This window comes from Meleagris gallopavo, chromosome 6, assembly GCF_905368555.1.
Source record: "Meleagris gallopavo chromosome 6, MGAL_WU_HG_1.1, whole genome shotgun sequence".
Lineage (NCBI taxonomy): Eukaryota > Metazoa > Chordata > Aves > Galliformes > Phasianidae > Meleagris > Meleagris gallopavo.
This window is the reverse complement of record NC_139409.1, coordinates 42,024,098-42,047,505: the sequence shown is the minus strand read 5'-3', so window position 1 is coordinate 42,047,505 and position 23,408 is coordinate 42,024,098. Positions and strand designations below refer to the sequence as shown.

The 23,408-nt window shown below is 39.4% G+C and overlaps 1 protein-coding gene across 2 annotated transcripts; it reads left to right on the top strand.

The window, feature by feature from the left end:
- Positions 1-257: 257 nt before the first annotated feature.
- TOPBP1 (DNA topoisomerase II binding protein 1) lies at positions 258-22,932 on the top strand. 2 transcript variants are annotated; one of them, XM_010712939.4, is made up of 28 exons: positions 258-319; positions 551-638; positions 1,143-1,277; positions 1,861-2,004; positions 2,696-2,877; positions 3,019-3,212; positions 4,102-4,281; positions 5,282-5,451; positions 5,837-6,000; positions 6,477-6,724; positions 6,924-7,243; positions 8,920-9,092; positions 10,171-10,382; positions 10,524-10,816; positions 11,804-11,977; positions 12,835-12,944; positions 13,871-13,994; positions 14,370-14,519; positions 15,021-15,129; positions 15,725-15,917; positions 16,741-16,967; positions 18,010-18,173; positions 19,580-19,694; positions 20,144-20,307; positions 20,662-20,802; positions 21,851-21,940; positions 22,315-22,476; positions 22,692-22,932. In XM_010712939.4, the coding sequence occupies exons 2-28, from the start codon at positions 558-560 to the stop codon at positions 22,833-22,835; spliced, it is 4,563 nt and encodes a 1,520-aa protein (XP_010711241.2). In that variant the 5' UTR covers positions 258-319; positions 551-557; the 3' UTR covers positions 22,836-22,932. The 2 variants fall into 2 exon arrangements, with proteins under 2 accessions (XP_010711241.2, XP_085082596.1); XM_085226470.1 differs by lacking the exons at positions 258-319; positions 21,851-21,940; positions 22,315-22,476; positions 22,692-22,932 and having other exon boundaries at positions 454-638; positions 20,144-20,311; positions 20,666-20,803.
- Positions 22,933-23,408: the final 476 nt, after the last annotated feature.

Genomic DNA, 23,408 nt, shown 5'->3' with positions numbered 1-23,408 from the left:
TACTAAAGAGCGGAGGCCGATTAAGATCCATGAAAAGAGAAGAGGAGGAGTGTGAGGAGCCGTGTGAGGAGCCATGTGAGGAGAAGCCGGAAGCCGCCCTCAACCACTACTCCCCACACGGCTGCACACGCCCTACGCAACCTTCCCGCCCTCCCACGCGAGCGCCTCTAACGGGCGCCCGGTAGCAGCGCAGGCGAGGTGCGAATCACCGTTTAGTACCGCCCCGCCCCTCCCACCTCAGGCCCCGCCCCTCGACTGACCGTGCCCCCGACCTCCCCGCGCATGCGCAGTGCGAGTCGCCGTTTTCCCGCCCGCCGCGGTACTGTAGGGCGCTATGTGATGGGTGGGCTCGGTGTCAGGGAGTGCTGTGGGGAGCAGCGTCCCACCGGCAGCGCCGAGCACACAGCGGTGCTGGGGCTGGGGAGGGAGCGGGAGCTCGGGGTTGGGCGTGTAGGGCGGTGGCTGAGCCTCAGTGCGAGGAGGGGCCCCTGGGGAAGGGTGGGCTGCCGGTGGGATCGGCGCGGGAATCTCACCGGGGTTTGCTTCTCAGTTAAAGGATGAAAGGCAGCAAGGAGCTGTTCTTGGTGAAATTCGTAAAATCTTCTGGAAGATCGAAGTATTTCTTGAAAGCTTTGGAGGTAGGTGTAAGCTGTGGGCCTGCTGGATGTTCCACTGAGGTGATCTCGCTGGTAAATCATGCAGTCTGCATGTGTACATCTGGGAATAAAGCTGCACTTCCCTAGCAGAGGTGTTTCAGAGCGATCATACTGACCAGGTTGAACAAGTGATTCTGTCAAAACTTGCTGACGTTGAGCCAAGTGCTGGGTAGGCCCAGAAGGTTCATGTAGTGGTTACTTATCCACTGTAATAGGAAGAATGTGGAATTTTTTCCCACCTGGAGAGGCTTGAGGAAGCTGAAGGCTGTACGACAAGCTCAGTTTGTACGCAGTGTTTAAGTCTGAATGCTGTGAAAAGCTGGGGGGTGAGGGAGGCTCTTTAAATGCCTTATGTCTGTTTTACCCTGTACTATTTAGGGTGGCTTTTGCTGTTTCAAGTAGATGTGCTTTTGTAATTTCCACAGTATTAACTGTTTGTGGTTTATCAATTAAGTAAATGTGGTCGTATGCATTGTTTTCCTGCAGTCTATAAAAGAATTTCAGTCAGAAGAACATCTCCAGATTCTTGAAGAAGAAGCAGCACTCAACATAAAAGAAAATGATAAATCCCTTTACATTTGTGATCCTTTCACAGGTGTTGTTTTTAATCATCTCAAAAAGGTATGCTACACATCAACTTATTCCAGCTTTATTCTTTCTTTTCTAGGAGCTCTTATGGATGTTCTTAGACTGCACATTTTTTCTTCTTGCACTAAATATAGTAGTATGCAGTATTCACGATGAAATCTTTAGAGCTTTGCTGCATGCTGTATTTAGTGGAGAAGACAACTAGTAAAATGTAAGGATTATTAAGAAGTAGTGGAAAACTAAATAGTGTGGTCAGTTCTGATTTTGCTGGAATCAGGAAGCTGGCTCTCGTTTTTTTTCCTCCTGAGTAACATGTTTTTGTTTGACAGGCAAGAAATTGTCCCGCAGACAAAGATAGGCTGTCTGGAATCCAATGGCATGTTAGCTGTAGGATGTACTGTTTTTATCAAGCCCAGAAAGCTTAAGAAGGTTGTACTGCAAATTTCCAACAGAAAGTGAAAACAAAACTGTCACTTATCTAGTAAAGCTGGACAAGGATAGGCAAGGGCCCTGCCTTCCCCAGGATTCCTCAGGTACAAAGAAAACATTCTTTGCTCCAGCGTACCTTCTGCTCATTTTCTTTGTTTTGTTTCTTTTCCATGTTATTTAATTGCAGCTTGGTTGTAGAATTGTTGGACCACAGGTAGTCCTGTATTGCATGCAGACCCAGAGATGCGTCCCAAGAGCTGAATATCCCGTGTATAACATGACCATGGCTGACGTAACGATATCCTGTACCACCTTAGATAAAGATGTTCGGGTAACGTATTGTACACAGTGGATGGTTTAGCACATTTTTCTGTGGCATGTGCTTTGTTTATTGCTATGGCATCAGTCGTAGTATATGCAACTGTGATACAATATATGTGCCTATATCTATGTATATCTGGTCTTTCTATGGTTTGTAGAGTATTTGTCATTTATGTAGAGAACTGTGGAGAGAAAGGAAGTCTTTTTATAATGTATGATATACAAGCATGCATGTAGTGGTGTATCTGTATCTTATAAGCATATGTAATACTGTAATGTAGTCATTAATAATTAATATGTGTATATTTGAGGATTTTTTTATTGGCTGATTGATGGATCTGTTGGCCAGCTATCATGCTGAAGACAACATGTTATATTTCTGGTTTTTCAGTCTATGGTTAACATTAAATATCCAGCCAGCTGTACTTCACGTGAGTTATGCTAAACTTTTCTTTTTATATATTTTATGTATGCTACCTGAGAGAACAACCATCAGAAAATTTTTTTACTTACGGTAGTAACATCTTTCCTTAAGGTTGTGTGTCATATTGTTTACCATCCATGCAAATAAAGTGAAATTGACATTGTTGATTAGTTTTTAGAAGAAACCACTGAGAATTGAAACTGATTTATTTTTGAATGTGATGTAGGTTCTTAATTATTTTTTTCTTTGGATGATTTTCTGTAATTTCTCCATTCAGGAAGAAGTTCATAAATATGTACAAATGATGGGTGGACGTGTGTACAGAGACCTCAATATGTCAGTAACTCATCTTATAGCAGGAGAAGTTGGCAGCAAGAAATACTTAGTAGCTGCTTCTCTGAAAAAACCTATTTTGCTTCCTTCTTGGGTTAAGAGACTATGGGATAAATCTCAGCAAAGGTAATGAAAACAGAAATGAAGTAAAACTTACTTTGTGTTGGGGTCTAGTAATTCTTATGGTTATACACACTGCTTTCTTTTTCAAATTGATTTTACTGAGACAAAAAAAGCATATTTTTTTTCCCCCTTTCATTCTTTTAGCATGATGAGATATACTGATGTTAACATGGAAGACTACACTTGTCCTGTGTTTCTTGGCTGTACAATTTGTGTAACTGGCTTAAGTAGTTCAGACAGGAAAGAAGTCCAGCGCCTCACGGCTGAACATGGTGGGCAGTATTCAGGGCAACTCAAGATGAATGAATGTACTCACCTCATAGTTCAAGAGCCAAAAGGTAAAACTTACAGCATACATATTATTTTCCCTCCTTGACTTGAAGTAGTGTTGCTCTTGCTGCTTCTGTATAGAAAAGTGGTGTTGATGGGAAGAGTGGCATGGGCACTCTTACCTTGCTCGAAAGGTAGGAGAAGAAAGAAAGGTGAATAAGAGAAGAAAGAACAGCAGAGACTCTGAAGAAGAGTAGAGGGAGAGGAGGGATGAAGAAATCTAAATTTTTGGGAGAGTGTGATAGGACTTTGCTTGAAATCTGATACAGAATTCATGATTTATTTTTTTTTTTAACAACCTATTCTTTGTACCTTCTGAACTCCCTGTAAGCTAAGATGAAAGCTTTCTTCTCTCTTGGAGGGAGAAAGGTTTGTACTTTCTTTGTGAGAAGAAAGAATATTTCCTATTTCATAAGCTGGTAGAATGAGAATTTTGAGATGAGACAGTTAAGTCTGATCTCTGCGTGTTAGAATGTGCTGGTACTGGCTCTGTATCACAGTTTATTCAGTAGATAGAGAAAAATAAAACTGAAAACTTCTTGTAGGTGGAGCTTACCAAAAGTGTATGGTGAGATGACATACTGTTAGCAATGCTGTTAGTGGTGGGAACCCTTGATGAAAGCTCTGCAGAGGGCTTCTTCGTACTTTACTGATTAATAATGGTTTTGTGCCCTATGATGCAGTACCCATGAGCTCACTGTCAAGGAGGTTTTATTCTAACTTCAAATAAAGGCAAGTAAATAGCAGCTCATGAGATGAGTTCAAGGTAGTACAACTTGCGCCCCAAAATCAGTTATTTGAGTTTTCAGATTTTAATGTGCATCCGTCTTTCAGTGAACACAAATGCACCAGTCTTTTAGTAACTTGCATTTTTAAAATTTTATTTAACCTTGAAAGGTCAGAAGTACGAATGTGCCAGAAAATGGAATGTCCACTGTGTGCCTGTGCAGTGGTTTTCTGACAGCATTGAGAAGGGCTTCTGTCAAGATGAGACAATGTATAAAATAGAGACTGGATCAAAACTAAGCAGTACACCCAGTACCTCGACACCCACCAGTCACGCCAGCAAGCTTGACAGTAAGTAAGACTTTTTAAGATGCATTTAAGGTAAGGTATAAAACATTTGGAATAGTAAGAAGGAAGAACTGTTTAGAATTAGCAGAGTGCTCTCTACTTTTGTAGTGATAATGTTTTGAAACTTGGTTTCTGCTTTGCTTATGCAAAAAGCTGCAATAGATTACTTTTAGGGATGTTAAATATTGCAACGTATATGGACTTAAACATGTGAATAATTGTTTATAAGCCAATTTGATTTAGGTGTACTTGTCTGCTTAAGAATCAGTGGTTTGTATCTTTAAGTCCTAAAAGTGCAGGACTAGTCCTACATTTATAACTTAGGTCATGTGTCTGTTGTGAATTAAATCATAGCCTTAGAGGGAAAACAGTTGCTGACTTTCATGTATTTATCTTTGTTTATTCTGTAGGAATAGCAGGAAAGGTGAAAGCATTTTGCAAACAAGTATGGTAACATAAAAGACACAGCCAACTTAAATATGGTTTTTATTTTCAAGTAGCTGCTGTTGACTGCTACTTCAGGAAATGGCTGAGTGATGATGCACTAGGTTAGCACTACCAATAGTGTGCTGGGAATTCAAGTTTGATATTATGAAAATACATAACTCTCTTAAATCATTGAGCTTCAGGTTGAGTTCTTTTACTACAGAAAGGCCTTTCTCTTATGAAATGATTATTTCTATCAGATCAGTTGTCTACAAAAGTGGAATAAAAGCTTTGAAAATTGACTGTTTTCAGTGACTTAATTCACAGATAGCATCCACAAGGGAATAAACAACAGGCACATAAGCACTGTTTCTAGTAAGACCAGTATTCAGATACGTGTGTAAATAAACCCTTGGTTTAACCAAGGCCTTACTTATCTGTTTTTCAGACTACGTTTCCTTTTAGCGCAACGAAATCAAGTGTGACAGCTTTCTTTTTTTTCTTTTTTTTCTTTTTCAGTTAAGTAATGGAAAGAGAGGAGCCAAAACTAATGCATCTTCTTTTGTTTCCATTAAAGCTCATTCCCTTTCGGACGTCAGCTGCATTTCCAATGTAAATTTGAGTAGAGTTAATGAAACTGCTTGTAGTTCTGCAATGAGCAGCAGACTGGATCCTCCTCCTGATGAGTTGGAGAACTTGGACATAAGCTCTTTTCAAGCTCCTGAAGATTTATTAGATGGCTGTCGAGTATGTTTAACAATAGATTTATTTCAAATGTTCCGTGCAAGCACACTAGATTGAGGTGCTGGCAGTTGCTGCTAGAGTAAATTATGTTGCTTTATCAGCAGCAAATAACGTTTCTGTTTAGTTTATATACTGCAGCTTTTGTGTGCCAGCAGCATATAAAATAATTATATTAAATGTATAATATGCCTGCATTTTCATAAACATACTTTTAAATACAATAGTGAATGGGTTCCAGTAACGGTGTGTCATTTTGCTTTTTGTTTCTTTATTTTGTTTATACAACTTATTTCTGAGTTCTAGAACAGTCATAGCAAGCTGTATCAAAATAATCTACTTTTTTTTCTTTTTCTTGAAAGCCTTTATCTTTGCTGTGTTTTCATTGCAGGTCTATCTGTGTGGCTTCAGTGGTAGGAAGCTGGACAAGATGAGAAGGCTTATTAACTGTGGTGGTGGTGTTCGATTTAATCAGCTTAATGAGGATGTTACCCACATCATTCTGGGAGAAAACAGTGACGAGCTGAAACACTTTTTGGACAAGACGCTTCACAGGTTCTGATAGCTGTATTGCCTAAGGACTACTTCTGCCTTGCTTGTTTTCTCCCACCAACTCATAAGCAAGAAAATATGTATTGATTTAGAAATCTGAAGTAGCTCTTGTCTTAAATAAGAAGAATTAGAGCTGGAGTTTGCAACTTGAATACTGTAAATTTTGGGTTGTTATGAGTTGCCTCAGTAAATAGAAAAGTGTTCTCACTGGTGATTAATGTATGAATATATTGAGAAGGAAGGATTTGGCAACTCAGCAGTGGGCTTATATAATGCAAATAGTAGAAAATAAATAAGAAACTGTCTGTCCTCATACTTAAGCATGATGACTTAAAGTCTGTAAAATCTGCTAAGCATGCCTTAGTATTGGAGTTACAAACTTAAGGTGCATGTGTGTATACATAATTTGTAGAGTGGGAAGCAAGAATCACAGTTCTGAGACCTGCTGTAACTTGTTTGTATAACGCTTTATTTTATAGGCCTCATATAGTGACAGCAAAGTGGTTACTGGAGTCGTTTAATAAAGGCTGTCTCTGTCCAGTGGAGCAATATATCCCTCAAAACTACCAGCTGTTAGTGAATACAGTTTTGGAACAACCTGATGCAAAGTTAGTTCTTCCCAAAAACAGCAGCATCTTGAAGAAGAAAGCTGTGAATGTTGTAAAGCTCCAGAAAGCTGCAGAAGACGACTTCCTCTCTCAGTATGTCAGTAATGATTCTACATTAGGTAGGTTCAAGGCTTACATGCTGTGGACAGTTGAACAGATCATGTAGAATTTGAGTTTTCAAGCATTTAGTTATTAAAAATTGAGTATTTTAACTTCAATGTTGTATTTTTAGGAATAATTCTCCATGAAGCTATTTTGAGTTGTCTTTGTTCTTGTCAAATTGCTACCCTTTTTTTTTTTTTTTTTTTTCTCTTCTAGTTGAAGCTGAGAAACTAGCATCTGGTAGCTTCAATGATGTTACTCATGTGACTGTTCAAGAAGAGAATCAGTCTTCAGTCTGTAATGGTTCTTTGGGAGAGCCTTCTGCACTGGGTGAAGGAGGTTTATTTGCCAGGAAGAGATTTCTTCTTTTGGGTTTTGGAGAAGAAGATGAGTCCTGCATTGCAGATCTGATTAAGGAGCATGCTGGGAAAACTGTGCCGCTGCAAAGCAGAATCATTGCAGACTATGCTGTGGTACCTTTGTTGGGGTGCTCTGTGGAACCAACTGTTGGTGATGTTGTCACGAATATATGGCTGGTAAGGGAGTTATATTTTCAGTTCCATGAGTAAACATATGTATTATAGATACGTCTTGCTAGAATGCAGAGTTACTGGTGGCTTTTCTTCAAATAAGATGTTGAGAAATTAGTCTTATTTCTTTTGGAATTTGCTAAATGAAAGCATTCTGCAAAGCCTCTGCATCTTTATGGTATCTTAGCTATTTCAAAAATGAAATTTTCTACAGGCTTGTTAAATAAGACTTATGATTCAAAGGCTTCTGGGCTGAGGGTCTGCTAGCACTTTAGACTCAGAATGGCTCGGGTTAGAAGGAACCTCAAAGTTCATTTAGTTCCAGCCCTGCTGCCAAGGGCAGGGTTGCCAACCCGTAGATTGAGCACTAATCGGGTTGTCCAGGGCCCCGTCCAGTCTGGCCTTGAACATCTGTAGGGATGGAACATCAACACCTCCTTGTGGCAAATTGTTCCAGCACCTCACCACCCTCTCGGTGAAAAACTTCACCCTGACATCTAATCTAAATCTCTCCTCCTTTAGTTTAAAACCATTCCCCTTTGTTCTATCACTGCCTACCTGTGTAAAAAATTGTTTTCCCTTTGCTATTTTCTTTAAATATTGGAATGCTGTAATGATGTTTTTCTAGAGCCTTCTCTTCTCCAGATGGAACAAGATCAGCTCTATCAGCCTGTCTTTGTAGGAGAGGTGTTCCAGCCCTGTGATAAACTTCGCTGCCTTCCTCTGGACCTGCTCCAAAAACCACATTTTTTTTTTGCTGAGGCCCCAGACCTGGACACAAGACATCAGATGGGGCCTCATGAGGGCAGAACAGAGAGAGACAATCACTTCCCTCTTCTTGCTGGCCATCTTTCTGTTGATATAGCCCAGGATACTTGGGCCTTCTGGGCTACAAGTGCTCACTGCTGACTCATTTTAAGTTTTTCATCTAACAGGACTGCTGAGTCCTTCCTGACAGGGCTGGCCCAAGCCAAGAGCAACACCGTGTACTTCACTTTGTTGAAGCTCATTATAGAATCATAGAATGGCCTGGGTTGAAAAGGACCACAAAGATCATCTAGTTTCAACCCCCCTGCCATGTGCAGGGTCACCAACCACCAGACCAGGCTGCCCAGAGCCACATGTGAAAATGGGCTTAAATTCTAAATATTCTCTAAATAATGAATTTGTAGAATAAGGCGTTGACTAAGAATGATTTCATTTGATATCTTTGCACTTAGTGTTTCTTGCTACATCCTTACCACAGCTTTCTGTATTTTGGCAGAGAATGAGTCTGCTTTTTTATATGAGGTCAAAAAAACCCCACGTTGTTTTCTAATAGGGGACTTGTGACATAGATTAAGTGCTGTTAGTATTTTTCAGTATTAGATAAATCTCTGTGAAGTGAGTCTATATAGTCAGATTGTGCCTTGAGCTACTTTAGGGGAGCCTCCAGGGTTGGAGGAGTAGTAACTGGGAAGTTCTGAAAAATGCCTAAGTCACTCAAACCTGACGAGGCTAATGTTATCTAGAAGATAATTTGTCTAATTGCATGTGAAAAAACTTTATCAAATGCAGTGATAGAAACAGAACTGCTTGTTATCAAGTCCATAAATGCTCTTGTACATTAGCTGAGTTACTGCAGTTTTCTGTTGCTGTTTGGCTTGATTTGTGTTTTTATCTATATTGTCATCTTTTTTAAGGTAACGTGTGTGGAACAGCAGCTCCTCTTAGATCCCCAGTCCAATCCGCTTTTCACACCAGTCCCAGTAATGGAAGGAGTTACTCCTTTGGTGGACTGCGTTCTTTCTTTTAGCCAATTTACTGGTGCAGAGAGAGACTCGCTGGTTTATCTGGCAGGACTTCTAGGAGCAAGGTATATTCCTTTCTGTTCTTATACAGCCATTGTGATTAAATCCCTTACAAATTTCTTCTTTTATAGAACAAAAATATTTCAACATAAAGTTCTTTTGGATTCAGTTTATCTAAGTTGTGACTATGCAGTTATTTAGCACTTCGTTAGAGAAATCTGGTCTGTTTTCACACGGCCTGATTTCTGCCAAAATCCCCTGAGTTAGTAATTTTATAAATTTGCTGACAAAATTGACACACAAAAATGTCAGTTTTTCACATGTCAGATTTTCTACATTCATAGAATCGTAGAATGGCTTAGGTTGGAGAGGACATTAAAGATCATGTAGTTGCAGCCCTCCCAGCAAGGTTGCCAACCACTAGGTCAGGCATGCCGGATCCCTTCCAACCTGGCCTTGAATGCATCAAGAGATGGGGCACCCACAACCTCTGCGTGGTCCAGCAGAGCGTTCCATTGCTTCACCACCCTCTGAGTAAAAAATTTCTACCTAACATCTAATCTAAATCTCCCTTTTTTTTTTTTTTTTTTTAGGTTAAAGCCATTTCCCCTTGTTCTCACTATCAGACCATGTAAAATTTAGTCCCTCTCCTGCTTGTAAGCTCCTTTCAATTACTGGAAGGCCGCAATGAATTTTCCTGCAGCCTTCTCTTTCTGGACTGATCACGCCCAATTCCCTCAAGCTGTCTTTATAGAGAAGGTGCTCCAGCCCTTCATCATCTTTGTTGCCCTCTGGACCCACTCCAGTAGCTCCATATCCCTCCTGTACTGGTGACCCCAGGCCTGGATACAGTGTTCCAGGTGGGGCCTCATGGGCAGAGCAGAGGGGGACAATCACCCCCCACTCCCTGCTGGCCACTCCACTTTTGGTGCAACCCAGGATATTGTTGGCCTTCCAGGCTGCAAATGCACACTGCTGCTTTTTGTCCATCAGGACCCCCAAGTCCTTCTCTGCTGGGAAACAGGCCTTGGATAATTCTGCTGGTTCTCTTTGTGTTACTTGAATGTATTTTATAGCATTATAAACTTGCCACAGGTTAACCTTGTTTATGACTAAATAAATGTTTTATCAATCTAATTTTAGAGTCCAAGAATTCTTTGTGAGAAAAGCCAATGCAAAAAAGGGAATGTTTGCAAGTACCCATCTTGTGGCAAAAGAGCCGGATGGTTCCAAGTATGAGGCTGCAAAGAAGTGGAATTTGCCTGCAGTCACTATAGCTTGGCTTTTGCAGTCTGCAAGGACAGGAAAGAGAGCAGACGAAAGCAAGTTTTTGGTTGAACATGCAGGTGCTGAAGGTTGGTTATTTGCAAGCTAGGGAATATGGGAAGGAAAGTCAAATGAATGAATACACTTTCAAACAAGTGTATGTGATATCTGTGTTTTTTTAAAAAAGAAATCAGATGGCTTGCTTATATTTTATTTGTTTCCTTTCAAAGATGAGAGTTCCATGACTAAGCTTAGCAAGACACCACCAACTACTAAATTTCCTGATTCTCCAGAACGACCTGCTTATCTCCACAAAGCTGGGAAAAAAACAGCCGTCACCCCTCTTGATATCAACAGGTTTCAGAGTAAAGCTTTCCAAGCTGTAATCTCTCATCATATTGGGAAAGCAGCAACTCCTCCTGCACCAGGAGGACTGCTACAAAAAGAACCATCTTTACACCTTGATACACCATCAAAATTTCTTTCCAAAGACAAGTTATTCAAGCCTTCTTTTGATGTAAAGGTAATGTTCTTTGCAAATTTTTGTGTTGATAGAGCCGTTGAGTTTAAAGATGTGCATAAACTTAAAAACAGCACAAAAATGTTATTGTAAGCCTCTTTACCCTGTTAACTACAGCCTTTCTATTTCGAATAAAGCCAGAAAAACAACCTCTGTTAATTTGCATATATTTCTAGTTAACAACCTGTGAATTAAATCTGTTGCATAGTGATGTTTTAATGTCATTAACAAAGCTCCTTTGTGCCTATTGCATCTTATGTGTTCTACACTTCATAGAACATAATCTGTTCTTTACATTGAACGACTGACAAATATAACCTGAAGGCTCGTTAACTCCTCCAGATATTAGGAAACAAATGCTTACTTGTTCTGTGATGAAATGCTACCTTAATGACTCTTTAAAAGAAAATTATTACTGCAAATTGAAACATGGATTAGGGCTTTGGATTCACCGTCTCATTCTGAAAGCCAGGAAAAACTATCAGCTTTAAAACATGGTAAGGAAACCACCAAGAGTGCTGGAATAGCTGTTGAGTGAATTGAATGTGCTTGTGAGGCCTTTGGATTTGTTTTTCATTATCAAGGCCTTAATTAGAAGGTGAATTCACTGATTTTTCAGTCAAGTTGTTGGGTTTTTGTGCTAGTGGATTTCTTTTCCCCACTCCTCTCTTCCTCCCCCTCTTCCAGTGGAACAACGCACATTGGAAATGGCTTGTGATTGGGAGTACCTGGACTTGGCAGCTGGCTTCTTTCCATTGCAGGCAGTTCTCCCTGGTGACAGTGAAAAAGAGGATTAAATCATCTCTTCTTCCTGTTTTATCTTCCTAAATATGTATACTCTGAGATTGGGATTCTCTTGTATAGCTTTTGTGCAGTGGTACTTTGATTTGTGCTTGCTAGCTGCTACTGTAGTACACAGTCCTGGTTTTATGAGAATGTTGATTGTAATGCCTTCATGAAGGTCAATCAGTTACTTTGTTTTTTTGGTAGGATGCTCTGGCAGCTTTGGAAACTCCAGCAGGTCTTGGTCAAAAGAACAGGAAGCTGAGCACACCTCTTTCTGAAGTCATTGGCAGAAACCTGAAATTGGCACTGGCAAACAGCACTCGGGCTACAGAAGCTCTTACTGCCAGCCCTCAGCTGAAGGCTGCACAGCCAGAAGTGGTAGGAAATTTTGGTTTTGAGTTTTTGGAACATAGATTGATTAAGAAAATGCTGTAACTTTTGTGAGTTAAGTTATAAAGGAGTTTGTGCATTGTGATATATTTGAGTAAAAATGTGTATGATTATGCGTCTTCAGCGGTGAATAAAGCAAGACAAGGCAGTAGGCAAAAATTGAAAAATCTTTTTCTCCTGTCTGTATTGTCATCCCAAATACTAAGGAGTTGCTGGGCTGCATGGTTTATAAAGCTGTGACAATTCAGTTTTTGTAGTATTAGGATAGTAGGGTTTTATAACAATTAAGAAACTCCTAGGCTCCTGATGAACAGGATTAAATATTTCACATTGCACTGAAGTTTAGAGCTCCAGCCTAATCTACTCGAGAGAAACCAGGCAAACAAGCAAGAGAAAAGAGTGTTTTTAGTACTGCTTCTCATGTTGTTCACAATGTACTATAAAGGAGGGGATGAAACTAATGGCATTCAGGAAGGGAAGGTTGTTTCTTCTTATTCTGTAGTTTCTGAACTCTAACCTTTTCACTCTGGTAGAGTGAAATGTTTTTGTGGTATCAGGTTTGATAATTCCCTAATTTTGGTGCTTAGGGAAGTGGTCAGTTTGTGATGAAAAAAGCATAGTATGGTTTAGGGAGACTGGCTAAGAGTGAAATTTTTGTCTTTGGATTCCTAGTGCTTGGAAGGATAGTTGTGCTCTCTTTTGATGTGGAGATTGGGAGAAAAAAAGTGTTTGCCTTTTCCTGTTATTGAAAATCTTATCACATATTGCACTAAATACTTAAATATTATTGTTATTCATGCAGACACTTTCTAAACATGATTTTTTCTTTCCCTGTACTTGAACAGGAAGAAGAGCTCAAGCCTCTAACTGGTGTTGTTATATGTGTTAGTAAAAAACTTAGTAAGAAGCAAAGTGAACTGAATGCTATAGCAGCTTCTCTTGGTGCAGACTACAGGTATCAAACAATAAAGCATAACTTCTAAGCTTCTGCACTTTGGGAATTGAAATAAATATGAATCTTAGCGTTCTAATACCTCAACTGTGGGACCTTTTGCTATACCTGAACTTTAAGGTTCACTATCTTAAATGATTTATGTCTAAAAATACAGCCACATGCTAATACAAAATAAGTCATGTTTTCTCTGTGTTCCTGATAAGTCCGTCTTGACAAAACTTTGTCCTGAAGACTACTAGTGTTGCAGAAAAATGTTCTTTCCTTCTTTTTTTTTTTTTTTTTTTTTTTTAAATGCAGAAGATAATGAAACTTTTGGCATTTGGAAAGTTTAAAATTGACTTTATATTTTAGATTTTGAATCTGATCTGAAAGTGTGTGTGTGTCTCTCTGGCTCAGAACTAATTATTCTACAGGTTGTGAACATGGCCAAGTTCTGTGATTCGAGAAACTAAAAAGAATAGGTTGTTACTGAGAGGAACTACAAACTATTTCCATTACATAACAAATGTTAATTGTTATGAGTTTACACTTTAAAATCCTATATTTTATTTTGAGCTTCATGGACTGGTATTCCAGTTGCAACTCAGCATATAAGTAAAAGAAAAACACATAATAAACTGCTCACATTTACTTAAAGAAATTGATTTGGAACTTCATTTACTTAGTAAAACAAAAAGTAACAACAAATCAAAACCCCAAACTGTCTTTTAAACCTTTGTCAGAGTAAGTTTTGTTTACTTCGGAAATGCTTTCAGAAGAGATTGAAGGCATTCTGTCCTGAAACTGAAAGTTGTCTTTCTTTTGTTATGGCTGAATAAATAACGAGCCCACTTTCTTCATCAAAGTAGGTGTATTTCTAGGATCAGCTGCTGATTCTTTTAGATAGGTAATTATATCCTCAGGTTGTATTTCATTTTATTTTCTAGATGGTGTTTTGATGAAACAGTAACACACTTCATCTACAAGGGAGGACCAAATGACAACAACAAGGAATATAGATCAGTTAAAGAACGAGGAATACATATTGTTTCAGAACACTGGCTTTTAGAGGTATGAAGCTTGTTTGCTTTTTTTCTCCCTCATACTAAAAGTGAACAGAAAAGGAGGCTTAAAACTCATTAGATAGCATTTGATTTTCTGTTGGAGTTTATATTGAACATATATAGGAATTGATGTTTTACATTCTGCTTTGAACTTCTAAATTGAACATTTTTCGCCGGCATGCATTTCCCTTGTACTCTGTAAGGGAAAAAGAAATTCTCTTCCATTCAGCAGTTCTGCTACATGTTTTTCAGAATGAGAGCTGCGTTTTTCTCTTGTGTAAACTACTTCTTTCAGTGATCCTTTTCCTTTTCTTAAATATGGAACTTGTATTAATTTTCTGCCAGTTTCTCATCTTTATTATATTAACTAATATTGTTACAGTGTGCCCAGGAATATAAACGGCTTCCTGAATCTCTCTTTCCTCACACTTACAATCCCAAAATGAGCCTGGACATCAGTGCGGTGCAAGATTTCAGGCCCTCCTCTTCCAGTAAGCTTTCCCCCACTGGAAAACCAGCAGAAGAAAATGAGGTATAGTGTGTGATAGAAATGAATATTCTATGGCATCATTGGAATTCAGCTCGTGCGGTCGTTACATTTAATGTAATAAACAAAGTTGATTCTTTATTCAGTGATGTGCTGAAGCAGATTTCACTGGTGATTAATAGCCATTGCAGATGCTACTTCATGCTTTTCCTGCATTTGTAATCCTCTTCTGGGACAACAGAGGCAAACACAGACACAAATTTCAGGATTAGAAGTGCTTTCTGAAATAGTGTAGTCCACTCCTTGCCTTCTTTTTTAAGTGAACAAGAGATCCAAGGCATAAGCTTGACTTAGTAGACCTATAGGCTGCAGAGTAGGTGTTGTCATTAATGCTATTTTTTCAGTGTCTTACTGTCGTTGTAGTGGCAGAAAGATTAGCTTATTCTAAGGCAAGATTATTCTTCATCAGAATTTTCACAAGTGATGAACAAAGGTAAAAACAAAAGATGTGGTATTGAAGAATCTACTTATCTTTATTGACTTTAGATTATTCCAGTGGATGAATATGATGCTGAAGATGATTTAACTACTGACCAAATAAAGGAAACAGTTGGCATAGGAGAAGAGCACATTGGAATAAGTGAATCCAAGGGAGGTAAATAGAAATTCCTGTTTTCAGAATAGTCACATAATGTCAAACTGCCAGTGTAAGCCTTCTACAGTTTCAGGTGCTGAATGTTAAGATGTGAAAGCTACTTATATCTGTTTACCAGTCAAATACAGCTAGCCACTGTTGCTTGGTATGAGAGAGGATTTTTCTCCCTAGTATAAAGATCTTGCCAGCCCATAAAAAATAGGGTAATCCACTACAAATTACTTAGTTGCTATTTCTTTAAGAAAAACAAAACAAAACAAAAACAAACAAACAAAAAAACCCACCAAAGTTTGATTTTTAGCACAGAAAATCAGTCTTGTATACATTTTTGTGTTACGTAAAGAAATGTGTTACAGGAGAGTTGTGGAATATAAGGTAGATCACATAAACAATTTCAGAAGTGATCCAAATGGGAATTCCTGCTTGTGACAAGAAAGGGGTGACTTCAGTCATAAATCATTTTCCTAGATAGTCTTTCCCTCCTTGATTGTATAACCTTCCTCCCTGATACAGGGGAGGAAATTGACTTGAATGGCTGTACTTTCCACTTACTGTAGTAATCTTAATCTTGTGGGCTTTGTTTATTCTCTTGAAGTTTTAACCCAGGCGCTGGAAATGAGGGAGAGCTTCCAGAGGCAGCTGCAGGAGATCATGTCTGCCACATCAATAGTGAAACCACAAGGACAAAGAGGATCCCTTTCAAGGAGCAGTTTTGATAGTTCTCCAGCCACTCCTGATAGCACACGGTCTGTGCGAAATGGCCGCAGCAGGGCCTTGGAAGCTCTAAGGTATTGATTTTCATTTCAGTGTATCTTATCTTGCCCTCTCTACTCAGACAGTCACTGAAACATGAACAGATCTCCAGGGTTTTCAGTTGTATTGTCTTTCTGTTCTGATATACTTCATTTTCTTGTAATTCAGAATCTTTAACAAGACCTGCTAGATAAAATCACAGTATTATCTTAATCCTAAGATTACATATAATAGAGTATATTTGCTTTTCAAGAAAGTAGTAGAATATAATTGCTTTTCAATATTGAAGTGAATTGTGGTAACCAACTAATTTGTCTTCAGGTTAGCTAGTGTTGTTAGAGATATTTGAAGAAAACAGCACTGCAGTAGTTCAGTACCTCAGTCATATACAAATAGTAGTTGTTCCTATAAAGCATTTTGTGAATATTGATTCTCTTTTCATTTCTCTCTGTGTAATCACAGGGAATAGGATTTTAGCTGCAACAGTGCTGAGCTCCAGTGAGAATGTAATTGAAATCTTGCAAAGTCATTCCTTTAGTCGGGAGTTTATTTGCAAATTAAAAGATTCAGTAAAGGGTAGAGTGCTGATTATGGAATAATTTATCAGTGTAACACATGGTGAAAATATCTCCTACTTACATTTTGGTTGCCTTTTTTCAGCCACGCTGACCCTTAAGCCCACAAAGACAGATTGCCAAAGCTGCTTTCATACTGGAGGCTTCCACTTTTCTGGACATGCTTTCTAATAATGTCGCTTGGATGTTACAGTTGATGTGATTGTTAAAACGTTACCTCTTAGAATGGTAGTCTTCTGTAAAAACAAAGGAATATTTAAGGTATCTGTGCTTTTTCTCTCAGGCAATCTCGTCAGGCTCTCACAGATATCAACACGGAGCCATCCCAGAGTGAGCAGATCATCTGGGATGATCCTACAGCAAGGGAGGAGCGAGCGAGACTTGTCAGCAACTTTCAGTGGCCTAACAGTCCTTCCCAGTACACGGAGCCAGCTCAGAGTAACGTTAATAGGAACATGGATGAGTCTGCCTTCAAAGGGTCCATAGCTGATGCAGAGATTGCTGGTATAGGTAAAATGAAATCAGAAATAAAATACCATTTTTCTTTGCTACAGCATTGGGTTGATCCTTGGAGATTTTAAAATATGATAATGCTTAAATTTTACTTCAAAAATACAAAATACTTAGAGAGTGAACATCGTTGGCATTTCTTGAATGTAGAATTATACTTTTTTCATCTTTGAGCTCTGTGTTGCTGTTTCTTAAAAAAAAAAAAAAAAAAAAAAGAGCTTTCCTAATTATTTGCCATCTGTGGTTAAACACCCAGGCAGCGGCAGCGTTTCTCTGAAAATAATCTGTATCAACTTTAGAAAATATCTTCCACAATTTCATTTGAATCCTCAGCTGACTTCCAGCTAACAAGTCAGGTAGATGCAGTGGGATTCAAATAGGAATACTAGTAGCAGAATGTTTTTAATATCAGTAGGTGAAGACTGAAGGAACAGAAAGAAGATAATTGTGAGTGCCAAAAACAGTATCTCAGAGCTACTTATGAATTTGCTTCAGCTATGATTTAGTCAAGATACTGTGTTCATCTTTCCTATTATTTCTGAAGTCTCAATCTTCTGCTGGGACTAAGCAGGACTAAAGCAACACGTTTAAGGTTTTTCATCCATTTTGGCTTTCTTCCCACCTCCAGACAGATAGCAGAATCATTTCCTTCTCTGCCCATTGCCACCTCTTCTCACCCCCCAACAAATCTGCTTTGTAGAGATTCTTCTTCTGAAAAATTTCCACTGAAAACTAATGCTGTCCTAGAGGAGGTTGAAGAAAATTAGCTAAATTCAGTTTTTTTTTTTTTTTTTTTTAACTGAATAAGTACATTTAGCAAAAGAAATTAGGCCATTTGAGGTTTTTCTGCTTTTCAAAACAAGGCATCCAGGGACATAGTCTGTAAGGTTCAATTGGTGATCTGTGTGCCCTTTTAAGAAGGGCAATATTGACATATTAACTGTGCATTTTGTAGCACCCTTTTAGGATAACTACTTCTGTAATTTGTCCATAATTATATTCAGCCAACGACAAGTCCTGTAACGGTGTTTTACTTCCTCAGTTGTTCCTGAGGCTGGAGATGGAGATACGATTGAAGATCTGAAGAATCCCGTATGTAGAGATCCTGAAACACCCACTAAAGATCACTTGATCCCCACTCCGCAGGCTCCCAGCATTGCATTCCCTCTGGCTAACCCTCCTGTGGCACCACAGCCCAAAGAAAAGGTTTGACATTTGAAGAAATGCTCATGATTGTATGTGTTCTAAAAGTGTAGCTATACTTTAAGGACTGCTCTGAAAGTAGTGCCTCCTGTATTATTATGTTTGCCGATAACATCAGAGGCAGATGTCGATGGTATGGCAGTAGAGGTTAAATGTTCCCAACAGTATTCCATGACATGTTGTTGCCGTGTGACAGATGGCAGTAGGGGTGCAGTCTGACAAAATGGTGTCTGACATGCAAGTGCATCTGAAGCGAAGGTGTGGCATTGAATTCTTCCATGTGAAAAAACTGGCACCCATTGACATTCATCAATGCTTGCTGAATGCTTCTGGAGTCTAAACTAGATGTGAGCACACTGAGTTGGTGGGTGGTGCATTTCAGCAGTGGCAACAGCATCCATGTGAAATGCACTGAGAGGAGCCCTATGGAGAGGGAGTTGGGTCCTGGTGAATGAAAAGCTGGACATGAACTAGCAGTGTGCTTGCAGCCTGGGATACCATCTGTATCCTGGTGGCCAGCAGGACGAGGGAGGTGATTGTTCCTCTCTTGCCTTTCTGAGGCCCCATCTGGAGTACTTTGCCTAGGCCTGGGGCCCCGACACAAAAAAGACATGGAAGTGACAGAGCAGGTCCTAAAGAGCACGTGAAGATGATCAGAGGTCTGAAGCACCTCTCTTACGAAGATAGGCTGAAGGAGCTGGGCTTGTTTAGCCTGGAGAAGAGAAGGCTCCAGGGAGACCTCATTGCAGCCTTTTGCTACTTTATGGGTGCTACTTTATGGGAAGGGGAACTCTAGCCATGTTAGGATGATGGAAAAAAGGTAGGCCTGTGTTCTGCAGATGGTATCTGGAATATAGGCTTAAGTGCCAACTGCCTATCTTCTGGACATAAACCTGGTTCAGGAATTTAATGTTGCATAGCGAACTTGAAAGTAAGTAGGAAAATGAGTTTAGGCTTTTGCCTTCAGTGTATTGTTTGATGCTCCAACTTCCAGCATCAACCACGTGTCTTCAGAGGGCTGAAGTGTCACGTTAGTGATTAAACTGTGGTGGAAATATATAGGGAGCCTTGGGAGTTAAAGAAAGCCTGAATGGATGAGGCAGTGTGATAGATGGATGATGGTTGCTTCATGTTTTCAGCTTGGCATTCAGTGAATATGGATTAGTTTTTATGACAGATTTGTTCAGATCTGCCCTAAAAAAAGGGGGAACCAAGAGGATGTTAAGCAGGAGCTTACTGTTGATTTGATAAGATCCAGTTTTTGTTAAATGATTGACAGATTTGGTTCTTCTTTTCCATGCTAAAAGAAAACTTAACATAAAAATAACCCAGAATTGCTTGCAGGGAAACAGTCAACTGTCAAACTAATCTTTCTGTAATATTTCCAAAATCTGTTGCTATATTTTCAGGCTGTTACAGAAGATGAGAAGGTAGATGAAGAACCAGAAAAATGCCGTAAATTTCAGCTGTCTTCTCTTAATCCTCAAGAAAGATTTGATTATTGCCATCTGATTGAGGAATTAGGTACCAGATATTTGTGAAATGCATGCAATAGTGTGTGTTGTAAGCTGGGAAAAGAAAGGGCTTCTGTTAATGACTCAGCAGCTCAGAGGTCTCAAATTTATGGTTTTCTGTGCTTGTGAGCAATTCCTTGAATATATTATTATGTGAGTGATCAGCTTTGCCATAAAACAGCAATGGTTTTGTATGCTGGCAGTTTCTTTTAGCTGTCTCCACAACAACCCCATTCTTTACTGTTGGGAGTGTCCTGTCTCTGTTACACTACCACTTTTTTTCTTTTCCCAGAGTTCCTCTTTCCTTGCCAGCTTCTCCCTCATCACTTCAATCGTAATATTTTCAGTGTAAATCTGAGATTTTTAAAAAAAATTCAAATAATTCTCACTTTGAATGACCTTTTGCGGTACAGCCTGAACTCTAAGTAACATGAATCGTATTAAATCCTCAATTCCAAGGTGGAATAGTACTTGAGAAACAGTGCTTTGATCCAAGTTGCACACACATTGTTGTGGGACATCCTCTTCGAAATGAGAAATTCCTGGCCTCGATGGCAGCTGGAAAGTGGGTGCTTCATCGTTCCTACCTGGAGGCGTGTAGAGGAGCCGGCTGCTTTGTTCAGGCATGTAACCTTGTTACTGAGAAACTAGAATGTTGCACTTTTTTAATGTCTTGAGTGGCTGAACATTGGCATTTTTAGAGGCTCCAGTACCTCAGAAACTTTTTGCAAGCTCGTCTCTGAAAACAGATTCCTGACCAAACTTGTGGGAAGTTTTTATGCATGGCCATGATAATTACGTGCATTTAAGAGACGTATCTCTAATTCTATCAGGAGCTGCTTTGCTCAGATAAAATTGATGCACAGAACTACACTGAGTTGTGATTTGTTCTGGATGTTTTTTTTTTATTATTATTTATCTTTCTGCTAGTGAAGTTGACAAGACTTCTTTGTAATTCATGCCTCTGATTATTCTAGGAAGAAGATTATGAGTGGGGAAGTGATTCCATACTTAATGTTTTGCCTGGGATCAATGTAAACCAGAAGAAGCTAGCGGTTGCAGCCATGAGATGGAGGAAAAAAATTCATAAAGGAAGGCAAGAAACTGGAATTACTGAGGTATTGAGATGTGTGTTGGATGTAGGGTGTACAGTGTGGATGGCTTAGACAGGGTTTGTCACTGAGAAACCCAGAAATTTCTCTGGCAGGAAAAGTGAATCTGTCTTACTAAGAACAAAATGGCTTAACTGGATATCTTTTAGTTAGTTAAGTAACCTTTTAGAGCTGATCTATTACATCCTAATCTATTCCTGAACCACCCACTGGTCATGCTTTTTGCACAGCTAGACAGGTGGCTAGTGATGTATGTAAGCATAATTCAGCCATTAAGATGCCTTTGTTTGTGCTTCTGAGCTCTAGCTGGGGTTCTCCCTTGGTTTTACCAGGAAACCATGGCTGGTGCTGGCAGTAACTCTTAGAAATCCCTGCTGTGCCATACAGGGGAATACAGCCCACTGGACAGCAGTTTCCTATATCTAGCAATGGGCGTAATACTGTACTTCAAACAAGGCAGCAGTTGACAGCTCTCCCAGAGTACTTTCTCTGATGTCACACAGTGCAACTTCTGCAGTGTTTCTGTGATATTTTTGAAGGTGGAACAGGAGCTCACCAAGTCCTTGTAGCTGCTCTCTCCAACCAGACACAGAGGTATTCACCAAAAGGTGAATACTGCCAGTGTCTGAACTGCATCAGTGTAACAGTGTAACTCACATGTATTTTATAACCTCCTTTAAATGAGTGTTAGTGGGAGAAATTATGTCCCTTGCCTATTTGGAAATATATTGACCTAAGTGCTCTTACTCAGCTTTGTAGCTGAGTATGCAATAGAGTACACAGGTTTTCTTAAGATGTTTGTTTCTTGTTGGTGTTGCAAGTGTTTTGAATGGAATGGTTTGCCCACCTTCCATGCAGGTGGAATGGCGTGGTGGAAAGGTGGGGGAGCGCGTGGTGTTTGCCTGATAGTTTTACACTGTGCTGTTTTTCTGCCTTTTACAATTTAGAAAGACAAAAACAGATGATAGCAAATGTTTGTCTGATAGGTACACCTGAAAGAGGCAAGTGAGGGATCTGTGAACATCATTATGACTAAATGGAGTCTTTTATCTAGGGAGCGTTCAGTGGCTGGAAAGTGATCCTGAATGTTGATCACACCAAGGAAGCAGGATTCCGACGCCTTCTTCAGTCAGGAGGAGCAAAAGTATGTAGCTATCTGGGAAAAAGAAAGTACACAGTACTGTTTTATTTATATTCTGTTGTTTTGTTGAGTGTTCGTTGTTACTTTTTAAGCTACTGGTATAATTTCTTAAACTCTGTGCTGGGTATTGTCCATGCTAGTAATAGGGCCTAGCCAAAATTGCTCAGGCTGCTGAGCACAGAATTTGTGGGCCCTGTTCTGATGAGAGGATTGGCTTTGAAAGGTAAAGATGGTACAGAATGCACAGTAAATAGTATTTTGTTTTGTGTTGGTTTGATAGTTGAGTGCGTGTTTATAGGTCATGAATTGCATTTATCTTTCCTAGGGGAAGGAACACAAAAATTAATAGCTTTTGTCTTTTGTGTTTTAATCTGTAGGTGTTTTCTGGTCATTCTGTGTCTTTCTTCAAAGAAGCAACTCATCTCTTTGCTGACTTCAGTAAGCTGAAGCCAGATGACACCAGGGTGAACGTAGCAGAGGCGGCAGCCCAGGGAGTGAACTGCTTGAAGCCAGAGTACATTGCAGACTTCCTCATCCAGGTGTGTGCTGTGCAGGCAGGACAGGGCAGGCCCGCCACCTCCAGCAGGTCACTAGGAGCCTCTGCCAGAGCAGGGAGCTTGGAAAATATTCAAGATGTGCATGTGCAATGTTCATTTTATTAATTTACATCTTAGAAAACAACTGAGCAATTTCTTTGTTCTCAGAAGATCCTCCTTGAGCTAAGCAACTTTTTTTCCCTTTTCCTCTATTGAAGGATCCGCCTCCCCCAATGGAGTCCTACTGCCTGCCAGAAGCTGAGCCTTGCTTCCACAACAGCAAAGAACTTGGGGCTGGGTTATCCCAGAAAAGAAAAGCACCAGGAGAAATGAGCAGTGTCAAACGATCCAGAATGCACTGAGAAAGTTCTGTACTTTTAATTTGTATATTTTATATATTTGTATTTATATTTTTTCATCCTCACCATAAAAATTAAAAGCTTTGACTTTCACTTCTAATTTGTCCTGAGATTAAAATAAGCTTACAGTAATATTCATAGGGAAGATCTCCTTGGTTACCGGTGCTGTTAATGATTTGGTTTACGGACAGCATTGTATAATAAATAAATACTTTGAGATACTTAGCATACTTTATGTCTGTGTTGTAGGGAAAGCACCACTTGATGAGAATGCCATTGCCACGGCCAGTCATTCCAGTAGTGGACTTATATGTTGAGTATTTCCTCTTGGTTTTGCCCCAAGAGAAAATACCAAAAGAGAAACTAGACTTAAAAAAAACAATACCAAAAAAAAGCTCATAAATTTTAGTAATAAGTTATTCCATAAAAAACTTCAAGTTTTTGCCATTCCAAATACTAACAAATGTGTTAACGAATACCAGTTGTACCACTACATCTCTGACTTGCTTTGGGGTCACATACTGAAGACAGTGCTGTTTACTAATGCCTTAAATACCACAGTTTGGAATTAACTTT

Excerpts from the sequence above, each read along its gene's own strand:
- TOPBP1 (XM_010712939.4), top strand. The coding sequence starts at position 558 with ATGAAAGGCAGCAAGGAGCTGTTCTTGGTGAAATTCGTAAAATCTTCT. Across the intron at positions 13,995-14,369 it reads CAGAACACTGGCTTTTAGAG|TGTGCCCAGGAATATAAACG; the intron begins GTATGAAGCTTG and ends ATATTGTTACAG. Across the intron at positions 22,477-22,691 it reads TTGCAGACTTCCTCATCCAG|GATCCGCCTCCCCCAATGGA; the intron begins GTGTGTGCTGTG and ends CCTCTATTGAAG.